At 47.1% G+C, this 21,959-nt stretch overlaps 1 protein-coding gene across 2 annotated transcripts; it reads left to right on the top strand.

Annotated features, from left to right (window-relative positions):
- On the top strand, nt 1–20,706 carry LOC149363908 (fatty-acid amide hydrolase 2-A-like). Of its 2 annotated transcripts, none has more exons than XM_089569996.1 (8): nt 1–95; nt 5,390–5,645; nt 8,477–8,696; nt 10,862–11,071; nt 11,685–11,804; nt 13,380–13,534; nt 14,478–14,573; nt 18,454–20,706. In XM_089569996.1, the coding sequence occupies exons 2-8, from the start codon at nt 5,457–5,459 to the stop codon at nt 19,024–19,026; spliced, it is 1,563 nt and encodes a 520-aa protein (XP_089426122.1). In that variant the 5' UTR covers nt 1–95; nt 5,390–5,456; the 3' UTR covers nt 19,027–20,706. The 2 variants fall into 2 exon arrangements, with proteins under 2 accessions (XP_089426122.1, XP_089426123.1); XM_089569997.1 differs by lacking the exon at nt 1–95 and adding an exon at nt 440–536.
- The last annotated feature ends 1,253 nt before the right edge of the window (nt 20,707–21,959 follow it).

The following is a 21,959-nucleotide window of genomic DNA, read 5'->3' as shown; positions in this document are numbered from 1 at the left end:
CCACTGGTCACGTACACGAGCCACAGCTGAGGAGGAGTTTCTGCGCGGCGTTTGCGCGTGCGCAGCAAGATAGGCACCGCCCTTAGTTGAATAAGGTGAGCAAAATTTTCTTCAGACTACTCTTAAACAATAGCACAATGGGCAGAACGTAACAGCTGAGCACTGACTGTAAATTCTTGCATCCAATCGGACGTACGCGCTTATTTGCATGACAGCTTGATGACATCTGTGGGCTGCTAATGATCACAGGGCTATAGAAAAGGGTTCGAATTTCAAGTGCATGGCCATTAGAAAGCGATCGAAACCGATAACCTATTTGTTTATTCTAAAACTATAAGGATCACGCACTATAAACGCTTGACTGTTTCCAATCAGTCGATGCGAGATCGATGAGCCGTAACTGCTGAGTCGTCTTTCAGGCGGAGCTCGACTCGAAACCTCGAAACTCTTCCCTGACCGTTTGTCTGCCGCGCGGTGTTGCACGTCACGGTCAGGATTTCCGAGCGGCCTTCGCTGGACCAGTTTGGAGAGCGAGGGTGAGGCGGCCTTGACACGCATTTGCAGCTGAACAAGCGTATAAATGCTAGGTGCAGAAGCAATAGCGCCGTGTAGCGCGTGCCCGTAAAGCGAAGCTTAAGCTTGGCTATTCAACGCCTGAGCGTCTTGATCTATAGCCGCTCGTTAAGCTCGTTAAAGAGCGCGCCAAAATGGTTAGAGCACAACATTGAACGTTTCTCTTTCAGTGCACAGGTTTCTCGTGCGTTTCGAGCATTGGTTGCTTTATTAGCCTATAGATGTCGCTAATCTGTGCGGCCTACGTCAATTTAAAATGTGGCCATATCAACTTAGGTAGCTTTACACTTGTTAGGATGATTTTAATGGTTCCTCACTATAGTTTAGTTGATGGTAGGTTTTTTTATGTTTACGGTAAATTGATTCAATATGCCGTTCGGCGGCTGAAAGCGGCCACCTTCAACTGCGTCGCAGACCACCTGCTCCTAGCGCCATCTGGGTTTGTAAGATCAAAACTTATAGCCTCCGGGATAGAAACTGGTTTGATCACGGAGGCCATACCAAAGAGGTTTGCTCGGGCGTGGCGATCGAAAGCCGCTTACTCGCTGCCGCTTTTGCTGTTGCTCGATCTTCCCAGCAAAGTGTCCGTGGATGGGATACCACATTACGCCAGAACTAATTTCGATACGAGATACAGGTTTAGGATTCGTTCGAAAGATTCTATATGCTCTAAATACAGAGAGGGAAGGAAGAATTTCATTTCCATGTTGCACCCAAAGTGCTCTCAGGTGCAGTAGTGAAAGCATACACGAAATTTCGCAATGTCATCGCGCCAACCTGCAATGCAGCGACGAGGACGTATGAAATCGTGGGCAGCGTAGTGTCGACTGAAATTTAAAGATGTTTTTCTTCTCGAAAAAAAAAAATTCCTGTACTATCCTCTGGATTACAAGCTAATAAATACTGCTACCAAACTAATTAGGCTTGGTATTTTTACTTGAAATGTTAATGTACGCAGCTGGCAGCCAAATATTGAAAAGAATGTTGTTTATGGCGTATAATTTTAGTTGGAAATTTAGCCAGATACTGGGAGATCAGTGTTTTTTTTTATCACTAAATGTATTCTTAAAATCCCGAAATTTTCTAAGACAGGAAAGAAACCGTATTTCTTTCGAAAATTCCCAAAATAGCTGCTGTCTGACGTTATTAGAATGAATATTTAAAAAAGAAAACGAAAAAAATTTCTTCTTACCTGCATGCCTATTATTGGTGAACTTCGCTGAATTTGCTGTGTTTTGTACTGCTGAATTTTTTTTTCATAAAGGAAATTTTAAGGCGAAAGCCTTTAATGTCTCATCGTTGTAAGCAGCAGTTGTCGACAGAGAATGTCACGCTTTTCAGTTGGTCGAAAAGGTCGTGACGTCACAGTGCGCCAATTTCAAACGGGGCCAATTGTACTTTGGCTAGTAACCATGCAACCAATTGAAGGAACCATATATAGTGATGCTCCAAGTAAGTAGGACTGAGCTTAGTTAATTGCTTAATTACCCAATTAGCCTAATTAACTTCTCTAGTCAGGCCATATAAATAAAGCCTAGTAAGAAATTGGTCGAGCTCGGGAATCGAACCCCGGTCTTCGGAGTGCGAGACGAGCATGCTATCCACTCCGCCATTCCAGCTCGATGGTTTGGAATGAATAAAGGCACGTCTAGTGAATACGGTGTCTTCGCTCACTGCCATCCTCCTCCCTTCCCTTCCGGCGAGGTTTAGGTGTCCACCGAGATATGAGAGAGAAATACATTTCCTTTCCTCAAAAACCAATTTACCGACGAGCGAGGCGTAGAACCGAATGGGCGATGGCGTTCTATGGACTCCCTGGCAGCGTTGCAAGACGCTCTCGCGTTCCACTCTTAGAGGCGAAGCTTAACATCTTATCCACACATCAGTGACCACACTTTAGGTCAAAGTAGGCCGAATGATAAATAGAGTAGCCAGCAAAAGGCATGGCATGAAGGAAGAAGACACAATCAGACTGGTGAACAGCCTGATAGTCAGTCGAATAACATACTCACTACCATACCATGTAACCATCAAAGCTGAAAGAGAGCAAGCAGAAGCTATCCTTCGCAAAGCGTACAAGATAGCCTTACATCTACCAAGGAACACGTCCAACGAGAAGCTAATGCAACTAGGGCTAAACAACACTTTTGAAGAGCTGAGTGAATGCCAAATAAAGGCACAACTTCAAAGACTCAGCGACACAAGAACCGGACGAGCACTTCTGACTAGGTTGGGTCGGGAGACGGAGAACCAACACAACAACAGGGCAAACATACCAGACGCACTAAGAAGAAACATAAGCGTACAACCCATCCCCCGCAACATGGACCCAAACCTCCATGCCAGCAGGAGGAGAGCCAGAGCAGAATACTATGAAAAAACAATAGGGCACAGGGACAGCACGGTATACACCGACGCTTCCCCGTACTATGGTGAACGAGGACATAAAATGGTGGCGGTAGTCGTCAACCACCAGGGAGAACACATAACGAGCCTCACGGCCAGGGCATCAAATGTAGCAGAGGCGGAGGAGATAGCGATAGCCCTAGCAATGAGGGAAGGGGATAGAAAGGGGAGACCCTTGAATATTTTAACAGACTCACAAGAAGCGTGTCGAAACTACACAAAAGGAAGGGTAGGCAAAACGACACTCAGGATCCTCAGCGAGGGGACACCCTCGGGGAGGAGAGAGAAACATAACATAATTTGGATACCAGGCCACGCGGGGGTCTGGGGCAACGAAAGGGCGGACGAACTAGCTCGAGGGCTTACTATCCGAGCTGGGGGGTCACAAGCCCCGGAGGAGCTCTGGACTAGCCTAGGGGCTGGGTACTCTGAAACACTAAGTTTATACAGGGGGCTAAGATACAAATGCTTCCCACCACACAAAGAGCTAAGCAAGGAAGAAGCCGCAAAATGGCGGAAGCTACAGACAGGCTCCTTCCCCAACTTATATATACTAAGCAAGATGTTCCCGACACAATACCGCGCCACATGCCCTTGGTGCGAAGCGAGGCCAACACTATACCACATAACATGGGAATGCGACAGAAACATATCGTTCCACAAACACGACACACCAAGTGCGGAGCAATGGGAGAGCCGGCTCACCAGCTGCGAGCTAGAGGCCCAAAGGGCACTCATAGCACACGCAAGCGAGGTGGCCAGACTCAGTGGAGCCCTGGACTAGGGGACCACCCAAGGCTAAGGAGGCAACCTCAAGACTTGAAGAGAAGACTTGAAGAAGACCTCCACCGCAGGCTAAATCTTATAAATCAATAAAGTTTCTACTACTACTACTAGGTCAAAAATGTGCCCCCCCCCCCCCCCCCCCCTGAATTTTGACGGGTGTCCACCGAGATATGTGAGACAGTTACTGCGTAATTTTCTTTCCTCAAATACAATTTTCATTTCCTTCATTACGGGCCATCATCGTCTTTCTTCTTTCACTCCCACTTCCTCCGTTCCTCTACGGTGCGGTTCAGGTGTCCACCGAGATGACAGAGATTTACTGCGCCATTTCCTTTCCTCAAAAACGGTTGCGTTGAAACGGCAAGGCATCGCGCCGAACGGGTGGTGGCGTTCCGTGGACTCCCTGGCAGCGCTACAACACGCTGTCGCGTTCCACTCCTAAAGGCGAAGCTTAAGCTTAAGCTTAATTAGCAGTTAATTAGTATTAAGACATTAATCACTAATTAACCATTAATTAGTGATTTGTCATCACTTAGTAATTAGTACTCAATTACATGTGACGCCACCAGTGCCACAGAAGCACTGAAAGTGGTGCGGAAAACGCTTTCGCCTCTACGCACTTTAGACAGCCAAAGTGCCCCCTGAATTTTTGGAAAAGTGTTATGGTTCGTTCTCAAGCCAATAAGATGTGGTCGTGGGCTGCATCTGAGCCGTTTATAATGGAATTAAAGTTATGTCGCTGAATAATATTCTTTTTGACGTTTACACATTTTTATTTTAAAAGCAGTGAGGGCTGCTTTGTGCATTTGGATTTTGCATCAAGGCCGACATTATGTACGGGACAAAGCTCAACTTATGGACGATTAATCAACTAATATTAACTAATCAACTTTTTAATTTTTGCTTTAAGGCCACAAGATTATTCTGCGAAATTTAAGGTCGTCACCATTGAAGGCGGGCCCAGTTTTTAATTTTCTGAATTGCCATTGTGGTTAGAAATACTGAGCGTCAAAAATACGCATTCGCAAGCTTGTTAAGTTGGCTTTCCCGCATGAAACATTTATAAAATGGCGCTGCTCACATTTCTAATGCAGCGAATGCAGACGCAGTTTGTGTATTTTATGGCGTAGAAGAACACGGGATTTCGGTAACGACACCACGTACTGTCAGGGACAAAAGTGGTATACTCCACGCGGCGGGAGCCGGAGCAACGGAAGACTGCGGCATTTTGGCGAGCTAAAGCAGGAAACATTGAAACGAGCCAAGCGACATGCCTGCTGATAATAAAGGTCATGCATTGGATGTCTCGATCCCAGATGTCGCCTGTAGATGGCGTTGCAACGCAGTTTTTCGGTGCTCCGGGGTCCCGCTGCGTGGAATATACCACTTTTGTCCCCGATTGTACATCTATGCTATTTTGTAAATATGCAGGGCGCCTCAAAATTTGCTTCCCGCAAATTTTTCTCCGTTCCTACACTGTATTGTCAAAATCTCAGTAAACTCAAGTTTTTGTTTTTTTCATCAATGGGAGTCATAACTGTCATTCCACGCTCTCAGGCGATGTTATTACGCTTATAGATGACTCTTGAAGTGCAGAGCAGTTCTGATTTCTTTGTCACTGCAGATTCTTCCTTCCACAACTGCATTAGAAAGGTTGACCTCAACTGATCACAACAGCCGTTGCCTGGAGGATGCCTCCCTTCGCCATGAAATGGGCGGCAGTGCTGGTGGAGTTGTTCGTCTACGTGTGGTGCAACGCCACAAGGCTGTTTTTCCACCTGTGGTTCGCATGGAGAAGGCCTAAGCCGTTACCAGCGGCAAAGGACGACCTTCTCCTGCGCTCAGCTGCTTCCCTCGCTGCCGCCATCAGAAAGGGCGAGGTGAGTTCACGTTCCGATTCAAGCGCTTCTTTACAGCTCTCTTTTACTGGGATGACGTTAGCAGGTGGCTGGCACCGGCGCTTCCCCCTTGACTGTCGCTACGAGTATACCGTAAACACAAATACTTCACACGTATATGTAGTTAGTTTAAAGGAATCGTCGACTATGCACAGCTGAAAATTCTATTTTGATGAGACTGTTCAGGACACGACCTTCGGCACAGGTTGTCTGAAAGGATCGAGCAAAATGGAAAACTTAAATGGCTATATACGAGGGGGTACCCAAAAGAAACCGAACTTAATTTTGTTTGAACTTATTTGTTCACATTTTAAGCACAGACCTTCAATCCCCTTCAAAGTACTCTCCACTTGTACTCTCCACTTGCAATGATACGCTTGTGGAATTTTTCATTCCATTTTTCAAAACATTGTTTAAATTCATCTTTTGTGATGCTTGACAGTCCCTCCGTCGTTTTTTCCGTCACCACAGCAACATCAGCGAAACGCTTTCAATTCACCTGTCTTTTCAATCTAGGAAACAAAGAAAGTAGCACGGGGCAAGGTCGGGTGAGTATGAGGGTTGAGGAACAGGGGTCATGCCATTTTTGGTCCAAAATTGTCGCAGAGACATTGCTGTGTGAGCAGGGGCATTGTCATGGTGGAAAGTCATCCGTCTGCCACAAATCAGGCCGCTTCCACCGCACACTGTTGCCCAATCTTTTCAAAACATCCAAGTAGAAAGCCTGGTTAACTGTCTGACCCTGCGGAACAAATTCTGAATGGACGGCTCCTCTCACGTCGAAAAAACAAATCAGCATTGTTTTGAGGTTTGGTTTCACCTGACGAGCTTTCTTGAGGCGAGGTGAATTTGAAGTTTTCCATTGCTATGATTGTTGCTTTGATTCAGGATTTAATTCAGGAACACTTGAGTTGTTCCCATAGTATCGTCCTTGAACGTCTTTCTGAATATTTCAAGAGTTTCCGTTCCACTTTTTCCGAGAAAAAAAATTTGAAATTCACCGGCGCACGCTGTTCACGAAAATCAGCCATTGCAAAAACGACACTCACACAAAACAGTCGTCACTCTAAAACTCTGCCTAATCTAGTCTGACCTCCTTCAGCGACGGCACTCGGCTTAGTGACTCTGGAATGTTCGTTCTATGCGCTCCTAGTGGCAAAACGCGGTACCACAGAAGCTCTGCCGATTAAAAAAATTAGTTCGGATTCTTTTGGGTACCCTCTCGTACGTTGACCACCCCTGCCTCTCTTTGGAAGGGCCGTCTGTCATATATATTTCACAGTGTCTGGCAAATTCAGGCCATGTCTTCTGGACGGATGAACCGACGGGCAAAAATGGGCGAGCACGGAATGTGCTGTTCCTGGAATGAGAAAATGAGGACGTATTAGGCATTCCAATGTTAAAAAAATGTTCCGACGAGTTAAGAGTTGCGGACTGTGGGGTGTTCACATCCCGAAGCCACTCAGGCTGTGAGGAACGTCGTAGTAAAGGACGCCGGATTAATTTCAGCCACGGCCCTTATAAAACAGGTCTATAGGCAGTCTATATAGACTTCTTATAGCCTCCATTGCCTTCCTATAGATATTTCTTTTTGTCTATTCATGGTCTATAGACTGTCTGTAGACAAGAGTCTACTAAACGTGTATGGCCATAAATCTATAGATTGTCTATAGACATCTATAGGATTTTTATTGCCTATAGACTGTTCTGTAGAGTTTGCCTATAGACTTTATAGACAAAAGTCTATGGACAGTCTGTAGACATCTATAGGATTTGTATTGCCTACAGACTGTTATCTAGAGTTTGCCTATAGACTTTATAGACAAAAGTCTATGGACAGTCTATAGACTATCTAAAGAATTTTTTTGTAAGGGGTTCTTTAACGTGCGCTGACATCGCAGAGCGCACGGGCGCTTTTGTATCTCAACTCCATCGAAACACCGCCTCCACGGCCGGGATCGAACCCACGACCTTGAGATCAGCAGCTGAACGACAAGGGCGGCGAGTTCTTTTATGACGCCCAAATAGGGAGAGTTCGTGGGATAGAACACCGCGTGAGCCGCAACACAGGCTCAACGGTCAGTTGAGCCTGCTCTCTCAGGGCCTTATCGCTCTTTTCCCTCGAGGCTCGATATCGCAGTACTTTAATACTGATGGTATCCCAATACTTTAAGACTGAAATAAGCCTATGAATCGCATTGCAGATCAGCGAGAATTAGTGAAGCGGCTTCAGCAGCAATTATTTTTCGTTTCGTTTCCTAGAGGTCGTCATGGAGCTTTCACGACGGAACGATTGGCAGCGCGGTCCAGCATATCCGTAGAGCCGACAAAACGTTTCATCATTTCATTGCAACGACAGATTTTTCTCTAGTATTGCAGAATTTTTCTGTACGTTTCTGTGGTTGTGTCGCCGAGACAAAGAGTTGCCCACGACTACAAAAAATTTTCTTGCTGCTACCAAAATTTCTGTGGTTGTTTCAAGCTCGTAGCCAATAACTACAAAAATTCTGTTGTGACGATATAAAGTTTTCTTTTGAGTTTCTCGATACGGGGAGGCGGGATACGACTATGAGGAGGAAAGGAAGGCCGGAGTAGTGTACCTGAAATGACACCGCACAGCAAATGGCCAAGAGAAAGAGTTGAAACAATAGAAAAGATAGTGCCGCTATGATAACTTCAGCAACAAGCCCTGTTTACATGCAAGCAGAATAGTCCCCGTATGGGCTCGGTGGTTAAATGCCTTGGTTCCCATCCCAAATGCTGTCGCACATGACAAAACGCTGACCCGCCCCATCTCTTGTTGTTTCTTACAGGTCAAAAGTGTTCAGCTGGTTTCGGCGTATATCAGACGCATCCGCGAGGTGCAGCCCGTCATCAATGCTGCAGTGGAGGATCGCTTCGAAGAAGCGCTCCGGGAGGCTGAGGAGGCCGACCAGCTGGTGTCCTCTGGTGGCATCAGTGAGCACCAATTGAGCCAGAAGAAGCCGCTGCTGGGTCTGCCATTCAGCGTCAAAAACAGCATCGCCGTAAAAGGTGTGACCCTGCAATTTCCTAGAAGTAAACGAAACGCAGCGTGAAATCTGCTTGCTAATTCTAGTAGTCTTGAAACCGGTAGGGTTCATTTGATTACTAGTCCGGAGTACTTGACATGTAGCAAGCATTCATACAAAATTTTGTGTCGACGCAGCGAGAAATAATAGGTGACCCTTAGAAACATAGAAACAGCCACCTGCCAGTGCAGTAGCGCATCGCTTAACCGCTGCGCCACTGCGCTGGTAGTGGTATGAGGACTCGCCGCCATGTATAAATGTTAAGTAGAGAATGGCCAATTGTGCATATATACAGGCATTAACACGCTAAGGCTACAGCTTCATAACCTTAAGGAGGAGCTTAAGTGTCTGCTTCAATGGAAGAATGAACTCATGCTTTCGCACGACTACTCGGATTCCCTACGCTAAATCCCTGCGACTTTTATTTCCCGCAAAACGCTTTTCAGAAAGGAATGCTGACTAGCATTAAAAGCTACATTAGGCGCCCCATGTAGCTGCTTACCCACGATTGAAAAACGAACCTTCTTTTCCCACTCCCAGACCACCCCCAAAAGCGGTCCGTAATATCTCTCAAAAATTCTTGTGAAATCCGAACCTCTGCAGTTGTTCGAAATGGAATATTTTAATTTTGGAGCTACCAGGTGGGCATGACGCTCTCGCTGTCAACGGTTATGCATAGCGCATGCTTCAAGGAGTCGCTGTCAGTGGTGTAAATTCGTAACAGCACCAGAAATCTTCCCTAGGAAAAACAGAAAAGAAAAACTGCACTTAATTAACACGCCTGAAAAGAGAGAAGAGAAACTGTAAGAATATCCTGTATTTGTACGTAGTGTATATTGCCGCCTTACCCCTATCCTTTCTTCTATCGCTCCCCCCCTTTCTTTCCTTCGCCCTGTCCTTTTATTCCCGATAGCCGCAGCTCAGGTGCTTCAGGCTTCGATGGTAGATGCCGCGGCTAGCAACATCTGTTCCTGGAATTTTTATTTTTTATTACCAATAAGTAGCCACTAACAACAACAACAACTGTAAGACGGCTTCAATCTTCCGGAGTTCAGTTCAGCGAAGGAATGTTTTTTTTCTTTCTTTCTTTCTGTTTTGCGTGCAGATACATTTCAGTTGCAGCCCCGTAATGATTTCTAGACGAGAATGAATAAGTCTATAATTTCCACCTCCAGCGTATAAGGTACAGAAAAGTAAACCTTAGTTGATGTCAAGAAAGCATGAAAAAAGGTGTCGATCTCTTAAAATACTGGCGCTGATTACAAAAGCCAGATTCATAAATACAGCTAGGAGCTAATCCTAATGAAGGGAAAAAATGACAACCACATTGAGCCAGTGGGACCCGAACCCATGACTTCCGCGTGTTGCGCGCAGAATTCTGCCAACTGAGCTACGGCGATGCATGCTTTCTCGCCTTCTACTTTCGACGGTAATACCCAACAATTCTGTACAAAAGCATTTCTTAGCGATAAACCATTGATGAACACAATTTTTTCGTATAATGCAAGATTTCACCTTAACAATCAGTATGCCCGCAGGTCACCGACGGCAGTCTTGAATTTGTTTCTACTGACGTTTTACTATCGTCAAAAGCGTTTCCCATTAGTTTTCTATTGCAGTCTTAACTGTTCGATGCGATCGATAAACACTTTAAAAGAAAGATTTTGCTACATATTGGCAGAATGGGCCATTACGTTCAGTATTTCCATAAGAGATTTTACGTTTTTCTAATTTTCAAAATTCTTGTCGGAGAATGTTGGACATGCATACGTTACTTGCTGGTTAACCTTGGAAATGTTCAGCAGCGCCACATATGGCTCACATCTACTGTTGCCCAATGAGTACTGAAACTCCCTTTGACATCCTGTGGATGTTTAGTACGTTCATAGGATGTCCAAGAGAGTTCCAGTGTCCATTGGGTTGGCTTCTTTCGTATGCATATCCAAACAAGCCCCCGTCATCTCTCTATCCTTGTCACACCTTCAGGCATGCGGCACGACGCCGGCTCGCTAATGTGACACGGGCTTGTGGACGTTTAGGACGTTCATGGGATGTCCACGAGTGGTCCAGTATCCATTGGGTTGGCTTCTTTCGCATGCATGTCCAAACAAGCTCCCCGTCATCTCTCTATCCTTGTCACACATTCAGGCATGCGGCACGATGCCGGCTCGCTGGTGTGGCACGGGCGACGTGCCGAGGAAGACGCCCCGTCGGTGGCGCTGTTGAGACAAGCTGGGGCCATCCCGCTGGTGCTGACCAACGTGCCCGAGCTGTGCATGTGGGGAGAAGCCAACAACGTGGTGGACGGCCGGACGAACAACCCGCACGACACACGCCGTGTGCCCGGAGGAAGCAGCGGTGAGCCGTGCAGCGTGCATCGTCCAAACGCCAATCCAGAGGCCCCCACCACTTAGACTGCACAGAACTATCTCGAGCTCCCGAAAGAGCTTGCGGGCAGTTGCACGTGAAGGACTTTACATGACGGCAGGTTGAGTACAGCAGAAAGTGGACATTAAATATGCGCCATTTTATTACGCGGGCCACATTAAAAAAATCATGAAATGTCTCCTAATATCAGCTGCAGAGTTGTATTCATGCAGAATGGTCGAGAACTAAGCCAGTTGGTTCATGTTTGATGAGGGAACGAGCCAAATATATGACTGACACCCGGGTTGGACGCATGATTTTTATTCGACAGGGGATAGATTTTCCGAATGTTTCAGTGTCCCCACTATCATTTTCATCTTTATTGTTGTTGTTTGCTGCTCTAGCTGCGCATGATCTGTTAGCCTTGCCGGGGAGATGGGTGGGTGGAGCGCAGTTTTTCTGCAAAGCACAGTTAGTCCATTCTCCCCGTGCATGCAGCCCTCCTGTCCGTCGTATCTTTTAATGGCTTGTTCTTCAAGCACGACTTCATGCACCAGGTTTCGGAACGTTGAAACGCCTTATTAACAAACGGCGAACAATGCAGGTGGCGAATGCAGTCTTCTGGCGTCAGCGGGCTCGCTGATGGGGCTGGGAACGGACGTCGCAGGGAGTGTGCGAATTCCGGCTGCCTACTGCGGGATCTTCGGCCACAAACCCACTGCTGGTAAACGCCAGGGATGCCTTGAGAGCGATCGTTGTTACATGCGTGTTCATCAACGCCCTTCCATGACTTGGCGCTCTGTGCTTCACTTTGTGTATGCGACAAATCCTTCTGCGACTCTAATCACGCCCGTCTACGAGCGTTCAAAGGAAGGCGCTATAGACACGCCATTATACATAAGGACCCTCACCGATCTAAAAAATTCAGGGGCACTTTGGCTCTCTAAAGTGCTGCAAGGCGAAAGCCTTTCCTGGCGCACTGTTTGGCACTGACTGCGAGACTGTTTGTGCTGTACTAGTGCTTTATTTGACTACACACTTTGACTGCCGACTTTGACTGCTTCTTTAGCCCGACTCTCTCTCTGCTTCGATGAGTTCGGTTGTATCCATGGTTCTATTCGCAGTAATGAGGTATGTAATGTGGTCACCCACGGACGCCTTACGCCCCCTGTCGGAGCGGACGACGACTATTTTATTAGTTGTCGTCTGCTCCAAAAGGGAGCGTGAAGCATACGTGGGTGACTTCATTACTTCGAATCCGCGCAATCTGACGTCATAACCATTTCGACCAACCGAAAAGTGTGACACCTCTGCTTACAAACTTCTGTCGACAACGATGAGGCATTAAAGGCTTTCCCCTTAAAAGTAAAGCCGTCTTCCCTCCCCTCCTGCGTCGCCTCACACTCTCTCCCCTTTCGACCGTGCTTTCCCTTCGCGGTGCTGAACTATGTATAGCTCTTCGGAGTGATCGCGCTATGTGTCACATAGTATCGCGCTCGTGCGTGCATATACAGGGCGTCTCACGTGAATGTTGAGTCCGGAAGTTTCATTTCAAAACAGAAGTTTGACGCGACCATTTGAGGATGCATGTTAGAACAGCACAACCTCAAACCCCGCAGTGCGGCACTAAAGCTTTTCTTAGGACGCATAAAAACACGTAACTCAAAAGCGTGACACATTGTCTAGGTAGCGTACTGATGCTCTCGTTTGCCACGCTTTCGAAGCAGCGTGATTCACTTTTCAAAGCTACGTACTGGCATGAACACGACGCTACAAATTGGGAATCAGGGCAGGCAGGCTATACCTATTAACACTTGCAAAGTTAAGATATCCAAAGCTATAATTACAATCGCTGACAGGCGATAGCTGATACTCAACTAATACAAACTACAAGCCAGTTATGGCCAGTAAACACTGCCGTATAATGAACTCTTTTCATTAATTAGTCTGTGTTAGGAACAGTTGTTTGTGTTGCATACATTCGTGCAATTTTTGTCTCTTTGCGTAGATTGCTTACATTTTCCTTGCTATAATATGTGATTTTTTTCTTTGTGTAGATTTTACGCAACGGTTTTATTATTTCCTAAGAAATACGCTGTTTTAGGTTTCTTTCGCGCATATGTGCTGTTCACAATTCAAAATACCTTTGCATAAAATTTTTGTCCGCGCACATCGACATCTTTTTATTGGTCAATGCAAATTGATTTGGTTTGTGTACTACATGCCGCATTTCCGCACACGAATGCATTCGCTTGTCGAGGCCTTGTAAGTCGCTGCTGTTCCCCAACTCTACCCACAGGAGTGGTGCCAAACGGCGGCCTGTTTCCAGACGTCGGGCAATCCTTGGGCGAATCCTTCTGCGTGGGCCCCCTGGCGAGGTTTTCGGAAGACCTCGCATTGCTTGTTAAAATTCTTGCAGGAGGTGCAGCTCATCGGCTCAAGTTAGATGACCAGGTGCGTACATATATATAACGCGCGTTGAAACGGAGAATGACACCGTGAGAAGAAAAAGTCCGTCGCACACTATAGCAATGACCGTGCTATTGTTTCTCCGTTTCATATTGCTTTATAAAGAAGGCGTTTCAGGAACGTTTTTATAGCACTTATACCGTTTTTCGAGGTAAAGCGATGACTTCTTCGCCATAATGCTGTTAGTAGTTGCGGATGTCAGGAAACAAGCGAGCGTGTTGATAGGTGAACTTCCTGACTAAATTTTTCGTTTTGGGTGAAACAGCGCAAACGGACGAAATATAGAAAATGAACAGGGAGACGAGCGATCGTCTGTGTGTTTCTGTTCCTTTCCTCTCTTTCGTCTGTTTGCGCTGTTTCACCCGAAATGAACATTTACAAACTATAGCCTAAACTAAAATCAAACAGTTCACTTTCAACTCTTGCTGCTGGCGCCTCATTGTAGCTAGAGATGTTGAGCTGGCTTTCAGTTACTTATCCATATCAGTTTTTGGACTTCCAACACCGCGACTGCGTTCAGACACTGCAATGCACAGAGCAACTGTCAGTCTTCGAGATCGTTAAACCGAAACTGCGCGGCCGAAGAAAGCCTGCGAACAGCACACATCATTCGATGGCGTGCCTGTACATAACTACGTTGCCAACGACAAGATGGCCGACTTCTCTATGAAAAACTGCGTGGGTTACAGGAGAGGCGCTATGGGTGGGGATAGCGCACTTGCAGAATTTTACATATCCCTTATTAAGTGCCCTTTTCTGCAGTGGCTCTCCACTGAAATGCAGGCGCCACAGAACTGGTCACGTGACACGCACGTCACCGAGTGACATGTGCTCTTACGGAGCGGTTGCTTGCGCTCCTCGGCCCCGCGGAAAGTGTTGAGAAGTGTGTAAAGCTGAGCGCCTCCAAGTGAGCTTGTTTCCTGTGCAGGTAAACCTGAAGGCGGTCAGGGTGTACTTCACGGAAACCGAAGGAAGCCGCTGCTTCAGCCGCGTCACGGCCGAGGCTCGCCGGGCTGTCAAGCAGGTCAGTGCCTTTCTCTGCGCAAGTATTACTAGTAAGTGTCAGTGGAAGTGCCGATTTTCCCAGGGGCATGGTTAGAGACGATCTTAATTTCAGGAATTTGGAATCACGAAGGCGCGTATCACCTAAGACGAAAAGCACGCCGCAGAAGAAAACCTTTTGTCCTTTCTACTTTAGGGTAAGGCTGTACAGCAACCAAGAACGCAGGCAGAAGAGGAGGGGGTGGGGGTTATGCCTAATTTGCAGGCATTCATTTAAACTTGGATAGTGGTGCTTTACACATGTGAAGGTGGTGTTATCAGCGCCGGAGCATGCCTGCGCAGAATGCTCTCTGTAAGACACCGGAAGACCGACGCTGACCTTTGCCTCCAGCCGCGTCCCTAGGGCACCCGTCGGCCGGCCAACAAGCGGAAGCCACCGTCTTGGCCTTTTCTTTCCTCTGCTTGCGGACCGCCCGTCGCAGCTTCAAGCACATCTAGCACCTCTACCAGCAAGTCAGTCTCTGCGCACAGCATGTGTACCTCTTCTTCACGTCGCCGGCACTCACGTCGGGGTGCATCCGTCCTGCCAGAGGCCGTGCTCTGAGGCCCAGCCGAACTCCTCCGGTCTGATGCATCGCTAGTCGTAAGGGGTGCTGGGACCGGGGCGCTCCCACTGAGATAAAGCTGGCCGTTCAGAATGGCTCACACTTGAGCTTGGTATAACCCCTTGCATCTCGTAAAGGAGCCGTAGGCTTGCCACAGGCGTCTACTGGGCTGGGATGTTCCTTGGCACCATGGACGGAGCATTGCTGCAAGAAGGCCGTGATGCAAGAATACCTTCTTACGCATACACTCTGTCTATTGATAGTCCGTGCTTAATGGCGTCCAGGGCTCGGCACTTGCACCATGTATAGGTGTTGAAGCGGCGAAGCCAAAGTTTCTTATCGGAGGCGACTTCATAACTATCACTTGAGGTTTGCCTCTTAAAACAGACACAAAATTAGCTTCATTTCGAGTCAGCACGATGCGATCTACAGCATCGCTGTGTGTCGATTTCACCTTACGTGATTGTTGATTCGTCCCGCTGTGTACTATAGTCGTCGTGCAGATTTAGGCCGAAGCTTCGTTGCTGTCTGCCCGCAGTGGACAGTGATGGCCGCTGGAGCAGTGGTGTTGCCCACAATTGCCGCCGTTCAGTCATCTCTGCATCCAGCTGGTTCATCTCGAGCTGTCCCTGTGGCTGGCTGCGAAATGGCGCTGTGAGCCTCATGAGGTCTGACTGCCTCCTGCGCAAACCTTCCTGATGAAGTCTCAATTCCGTCGACTCCACTTCCTGTCCAAGAGCATACAAACTTTGCTATTTGCTCTAGTTCTATCTCGTCGTCAATGGCGTGACGATCACAGGGGGAAGCTTCCATAGCCTGCGGATCTTCAACAGCAAAAGGAAGGGTAGCGGCATTGGAAGTTTTGTACGCGACTTCATACGACAGCAAATTTTGTTCACATCGGCGTCCTGTCTGTTACCTCTGCGCTTAAAGAATGTTGTTGCAAGTCACGTGTCCCATGTGGTAAAGACAATTCCCCGAAAGCGCTTGGAACCGATGCCGGTAGATCATCTGGAGGACAGCGGCCGCTGCGGTTGATGCACACAGTAGATCTTCTACAGCGGGTGCAATGATTGAGGTCACCGTGGACGCCAGTAAAAAAAGTCATCAAGCGTCTGGGTCTTCGCAACCTTGTTCTTCTGTTGGGCACGTTCCTAGATCTTCCTGGCACCGACTGGTAGAGAGACAAGTCACTGGCAGGTCTCCTTTTGTCGCGGTTCCAAGGGTTGCTTCAGTCTCTAGACGTCGTCTTACCACCTTCGGGCAATACGAAGTCCTTTCTATCACAGCGTCTCAGCCGCTACTTCTCTAGCGAGACGGATACTGCTTGATCGGGAGGCAGTGACAGAGGCGCTGCCTTCAGCGCCGGCACGCCGTCTAGCGCTATTGGATCTTGGTCTTGAGAGACAGTCGCTGCCGTCTCCATGTTTGCGCCATTCGAAGTTGTCGAGGCGGGGCTGGCATTCCAAACCAAATACACTACAATATCTGGCCCCTTCGGTCCTGTATCCTTCAGCCACTCTGTTCGAAGAGTGAGGAATCGTCATATGAGAAAATATTGGTCGCTTCCAGCGCCGTGGCGCGTTCATTAATGACGGATGCTCCTGATGATGATGATGTCCTCAGGCTTAATGGCATATATATCCACGGCGGGGAATTGGCCAGGGTGCATTTTTTTACTATTAACTTCTTCCTCTTTGCCACTCTCGTGAAGAATTCCTGCAGCGAGTGGAATCAGTCAGTGCATCGTTTAAAAGTGCAGTGGTAAAATAGGCTTAAAACGTGTTTTCATTTCGCTATTCAATGCAAAATTTTGAGGCAATTTTGCAAACAATTTACGAGTAGCTTTTCTGTAAACAGATAATTTCTTTTTTTTTGTTTTTACAGCGTAGCACTGGATTCGCAACAAAATATTAGAAGCATCGCACGGGCTTCAACCTGACGTCTCACGTCCCTTGCTGCACTGCTAGCTACACGGGAGGTTTTCTTCCTCTGCAGCCACCATTTCTCTAATTCTTCTGGCTCTCGCCGTGTTTGGCACTTACGCACGTGAAGCGACTCGCTTACTGTCATCTGCAATCCAGTTCTCTCTGGTAGGGCAGAAAAATCGATCCCTCCCTGGTCTGATCTCACAATCCAGTAAAGTTGTGCGTGAGGCTCGACGTCCCGAGCCCATGTAGCGACGACGCTTCAGCGCCCCGGCTGGCGGCCTGCACGCCCCCATCACCTCTAGTCTTCAGTCCGGAGATCCCACGCTCCTTTTCCCGAGAACGGAGGAAGTCGGCGGCTGCACATATCGACAAAGGCGATCGCAACAGTGCCCAGGCAGTGTCGCTAAGCCTAGCGAAGTTGATATGCGTCACGTTCTGTTCTGCAGCCGCTTGATTATTCTATTTTGTTCTGACGTCACGAACGATGTCAAAACGTTTTTTTTTTAATGTACAGAACCATGCGACACGTGGTGGCAGACAGGGTAACTAGAAGCGTTTGTACCGAATTCCTAGTAATGTCTACAGGCATTGCGCTGGTAACGCGATAAGTGCTTGTGGGAAGCTCACCCTAAGTATGTACAGTCAGCGTCTGTATGAAGTATCGCTTTCGTACCAGCCGACCAACACAAATATTTTCTCGTATGACGATTCCTCACTCTTCGGACAGAGTGGCGGGGAATGATACAGGACCGAAGGGGCCAGATATTGTAGCGTATTTGGTTTTGGTTCGGTCTTGTTCGAAATATATGAACTGTGGTAGGGGAACAGTAGGTCAGCGGCGTAGATCACCTTCGTATTTATTCCATCCGTACAGTCTGGATCAAGTTGTTTCTATTATCGACGAACACTATAGAGTGTACAATCGCACGGGCGAAACGAATATGGCCGACCTGGCCGCCATCACTTTACGTAAACGTTACCATTCTGGTCAGGAAGGCAGACGAGTATGACGCTCTTCCTGAATAGTTGCAAATAGTTCATAAAAGGTGCTCTTAAAGCGCCTTCTTCAATAACGCTTCGATTTATGTCCGGAGTCCGTTATTGCTTGAATTTAATTTAATCCAAGATGTGCTCTTCGAGGTGTGCATCGTTAGAACGAAAATAACCGAAATCGGAGCGTAAAAAACTAAGAAAAAGAGACCACGTAGGCTAAGTGCAGCTTGCGACATAGACGAGTGCGTAAAAGGGAACAAACACCGCGTCGGTGAAAAATCGCCAGGTACATGAGCGCACAAAGGAATGAAGAGCGCACAGTTAATCCCAACTCTGAGGCACGTGAAAATACTTAGCTTCTTCGTTTTTTCAGGTCGTGTCGCGCCTCCGAGAAGACCATGGCATGGAAGTTCGCCGCCTGCACGTGCCAGAGCTTCAATACGTTGTCATCACGTGGATGAAGACGCACGCCGCCGTAGCGCCCATACCACCTGCCGAAAACTTCAGACCAGGCGGTATGAACGTGCTCGCCGAGCTCGTGCGGATCGTGCTGGGAGCTGGCCGGCATACCCTACCAGCGCTGGCCGGGTCCAAAATGACGCGGTTTCGGTTCTCGTCGAGGAAGAAGGCCGAAGCTTACCTCGCTTCCTTGGACAGAATCCGCGACCGCCTTGAAGAAACCCTGGGAGAGGATGGCGTGCTCATCTTGCCGGCTACCACGAGCACGGCGCCCTACCACAGTCAAGAGTTGTTCTTCACCGACGCGCCGAGCATGACAGCCCTGTTCAACATCCTCAAGATGCCCGCGACTGTCTGTCCCGTCATGAAGTCGGCGGACGGACTGCCCCTTGCTGTCCAGGTGGTGGCGAAGAGGGGCAACGACCGGCTGTGCCTTGCTGTGGCCCGGGAGATTGAGAGGCAGTTCGGCGGTTGGCTTCAGCCTTAGGTCGACATGCGTGCAATCGTATCTCGTTGCTGGAGTTATCAGCTTTCTGGCTTTTCGAGTAATGCGCAGAGCTTGGGAAGCACGCATATGCAGTAACGGATGTGCAGTTACTCTCTCAGCTTTGAGTGCCGACAGTTCTGTGTTACAAAAGTTCTACTCCGAAGTTTTATCTTCGATCTCCGCGAGCAAGGGAGTTAGTTCAATTTACGCAATGTAGTGATTATAATAGAGTATAGTTACCTGTAGGACAGAGCTTGCTTCCGTCGAAAGAAAAAAACTTTGAGTATGTCCGGTCGTCGTCTACTCTATAGTCGCAGATAATGAAGTACAAACGCACGGCACTTCCAGCAAGGTTGTGGGGGAAATATAAGATCTTGCGCTTTTTGAGCCGTGCCCTTCAGAAAAGTAAAATACTCGTGAACTTTGCTCTAGCTGAAATGAAATGGTTACGCTGCCCATCGTTGTCTTAAACTTCTCTTCCACGTATGTGTAGTCAGTAGGGAAAAATTATATGTAGCATTATATGCAACATCTTCATCTTTTTCTGGCTGAGATAGCTTTACTCGCGTGTCATGCATCAGCATGTCGCCTACACCGCCTAATGTAAAACGTGTTAAAATAGAAAGCTCGGCAAGGTGGCATAAGCAAGTGCGGTTCAAGTGAGTCTTCTGTGTACATCTGAGCCACAAATTTATTAAAGAGCCTTTAATGCCGCATAAAAGATACGCACGTCAGATGTCGCTGCATCTTCCTGAACTTTTCGCCAGTTTGGTCGTGACACTGCGAACATGCAGAAATATTGGCATTACGATAAGTCCGTGGCATTTACAGGAACTTTTCACTTCCGTAAACTTTGCAACCATGTCTCCAAGAGAACTTCACAACTATATGTCTTCTCAATATTGCTTGTTCCACATTCATGCATCTACGCAGCTTTTAGATGCTCTTTGCTGCGAACAGCTTGTGCTCGTTTATGTTTCTTCGGTTGGGCCGGTCGCGTTGTCATTCCTTTTATAGATTACTGTCCTCATATTAGTGGAAAGTAGAATTTTTCTTTTCAGTTTGATTCCTTACATTCACAACACTTGTACTCAATGAATTTTCCTTTCATCTACTCCGAAATTAAAAATAAACAGAAACATTTTTCTATGCTCTTTGGTTTCGGCGACTGTCGACTTCCTTCGTATGCATGTAACTTTATGCGAAGTTTACGACGTCAGCACTGCGGTCACTGTAAAAGCTAGTAATATGTCGCAACAACCAATTCAATTAATTCGCCATTACGCGATCACGTGATCACCTCGTAATCAGTAAGAATAGGGCATTTGTCGAGTCCAACTGCTGACCAGTAAGGATGTGTTATTTGTTGTAACGTGATTCCTCTGAAGCCAATGTTATCCGTGCTTCAATGACGATGAGTGTGATGGGCATTGCATCTATATGACTAGCTTTTTCGCTGAGGTTGGAGCATTCCTTTTCTTAATGTGTACGGTCTCTTGATATAGTTTGATCCTTTATTCTAAATGTTGTTTCTGCTGTGTGATGATGTTGATACATTGAAGGTCTTCAAGCTTCGGCTTTTTATTTTCGCTGCCCATTATGATCAAAATGGAAGGAAATGTCTGGTTTCAACTAGCTAACCGAAAGTTACAAAAATAATAAACAATGCTCAACAGGAAATAGAGTGCTGTGCACGATGCTGTGTATATTAGTTCAACGCGGTTTTTACAGAAGCATGCATGGTCAACGTCGCGATTGCCTGGCTTAGAGTCTGGCCTTGAATGCACTGTTTCTATCGTAAACCTTTAAATTTCGCAATATTTTTCTCGGTAATGAACATTTTATATCATTTAAACGATACTTGCGCTGGGCGTACAACAGTATTTTTTGGTTCGCGCTGAAAAAGAGACGTCAGCGAATCTACTGCGGTTCTTCGAGAGCGGCTTAGAGCCGCTTACGGTGAGCATAATGCATCTGGAGACATGTTAGCAGCTGCATCAGGGAACATACTGTACCCATAAATCTCCAGCGTATCCGCTTCCTTGCGCATGTTAATAGAAAAGCAGCTGCAGGCCATCTGCGACCTCATACCTTGCCTCGGCTGGCACGTGATTGACCTCATCAGTCGACCACCAACTTCGATTTATTGTATTCAGATTGAGAAAGTAGATTTCGTAATAAGGAATCACAGGTATGAAAACAGAGGTATCTTTACAACGGAACTAAAAAAAAAAAAAGAGGACACCAGAATTGTTACGCGGTACGTGTCAGTGGTACGGTGAAAAAAACTGGCTCACAATACGTGGTTCAAAGAGACGTGGTTTGTTTCGGACTGCTGGATGTGCAAGCAGACATGGATGCCTTCGCGCAGGCAACCTTTCTGACACAAAGCTCCCGCATGAAACGACTTGAAGATTTGTCGAAGATAACTAAAGGCGCCAGCAAATGTTTTCGACGGACGAAAGGAAAAGCTTTATTTCTGGACAACTGCCCAAACAGGCACGCAGGCCACGAAATAAAAAAAAAAGGTGAGTTGTGCACTTCCTTGTACGATATATGTGCAGCGCAACCCTCAATGTCATGCTGCGCCTTTATAAGCCCGATCTCCCAGATCTCCACGCGCGCGCGCGACCTGTATATATGTATATTTTTTACCTTGTAGATATGTAAATAGATTCATTGAAAGTGTACTCCTCCCCCTGTCCTTTCTACTGTCCCCTCACCCCTTTTCTTTCACTTCTACTCTCTGCCTGCTATCCTTTATTTCGCTGCCCCAGCTCAGGTGCTTCCTGACGCGATAGCAGATGCCGGGGCAGCAAATATTCTTTTACCTTCCGTATCAAATGCACAATAAATAACCACTTACTACTACTTATAAGCAGTGAGGAAATTCAGCTCTTTCTAGTTTGTTTTTTTTTTTTCGGATTCTAGGT

This window comes from Amblyomma mixtum, chromosome 2 (assembly GCF_055824585.1).
Source record: "Amblyomma mixtum isolate Tamu chromosome 2, ASM5582458v1, whole genome shotgun sequence".
NCBI lineage: Eukaryota > Metazoa > Arthropoda > Arachnida > Ixodida > Ixodidae > Amblyomma > Amblyomma mixtum.
Note: the sequence above shows the minus strand (reverse complement) of the source record. Positions and strands in the feature narration are given on the sequence as shown.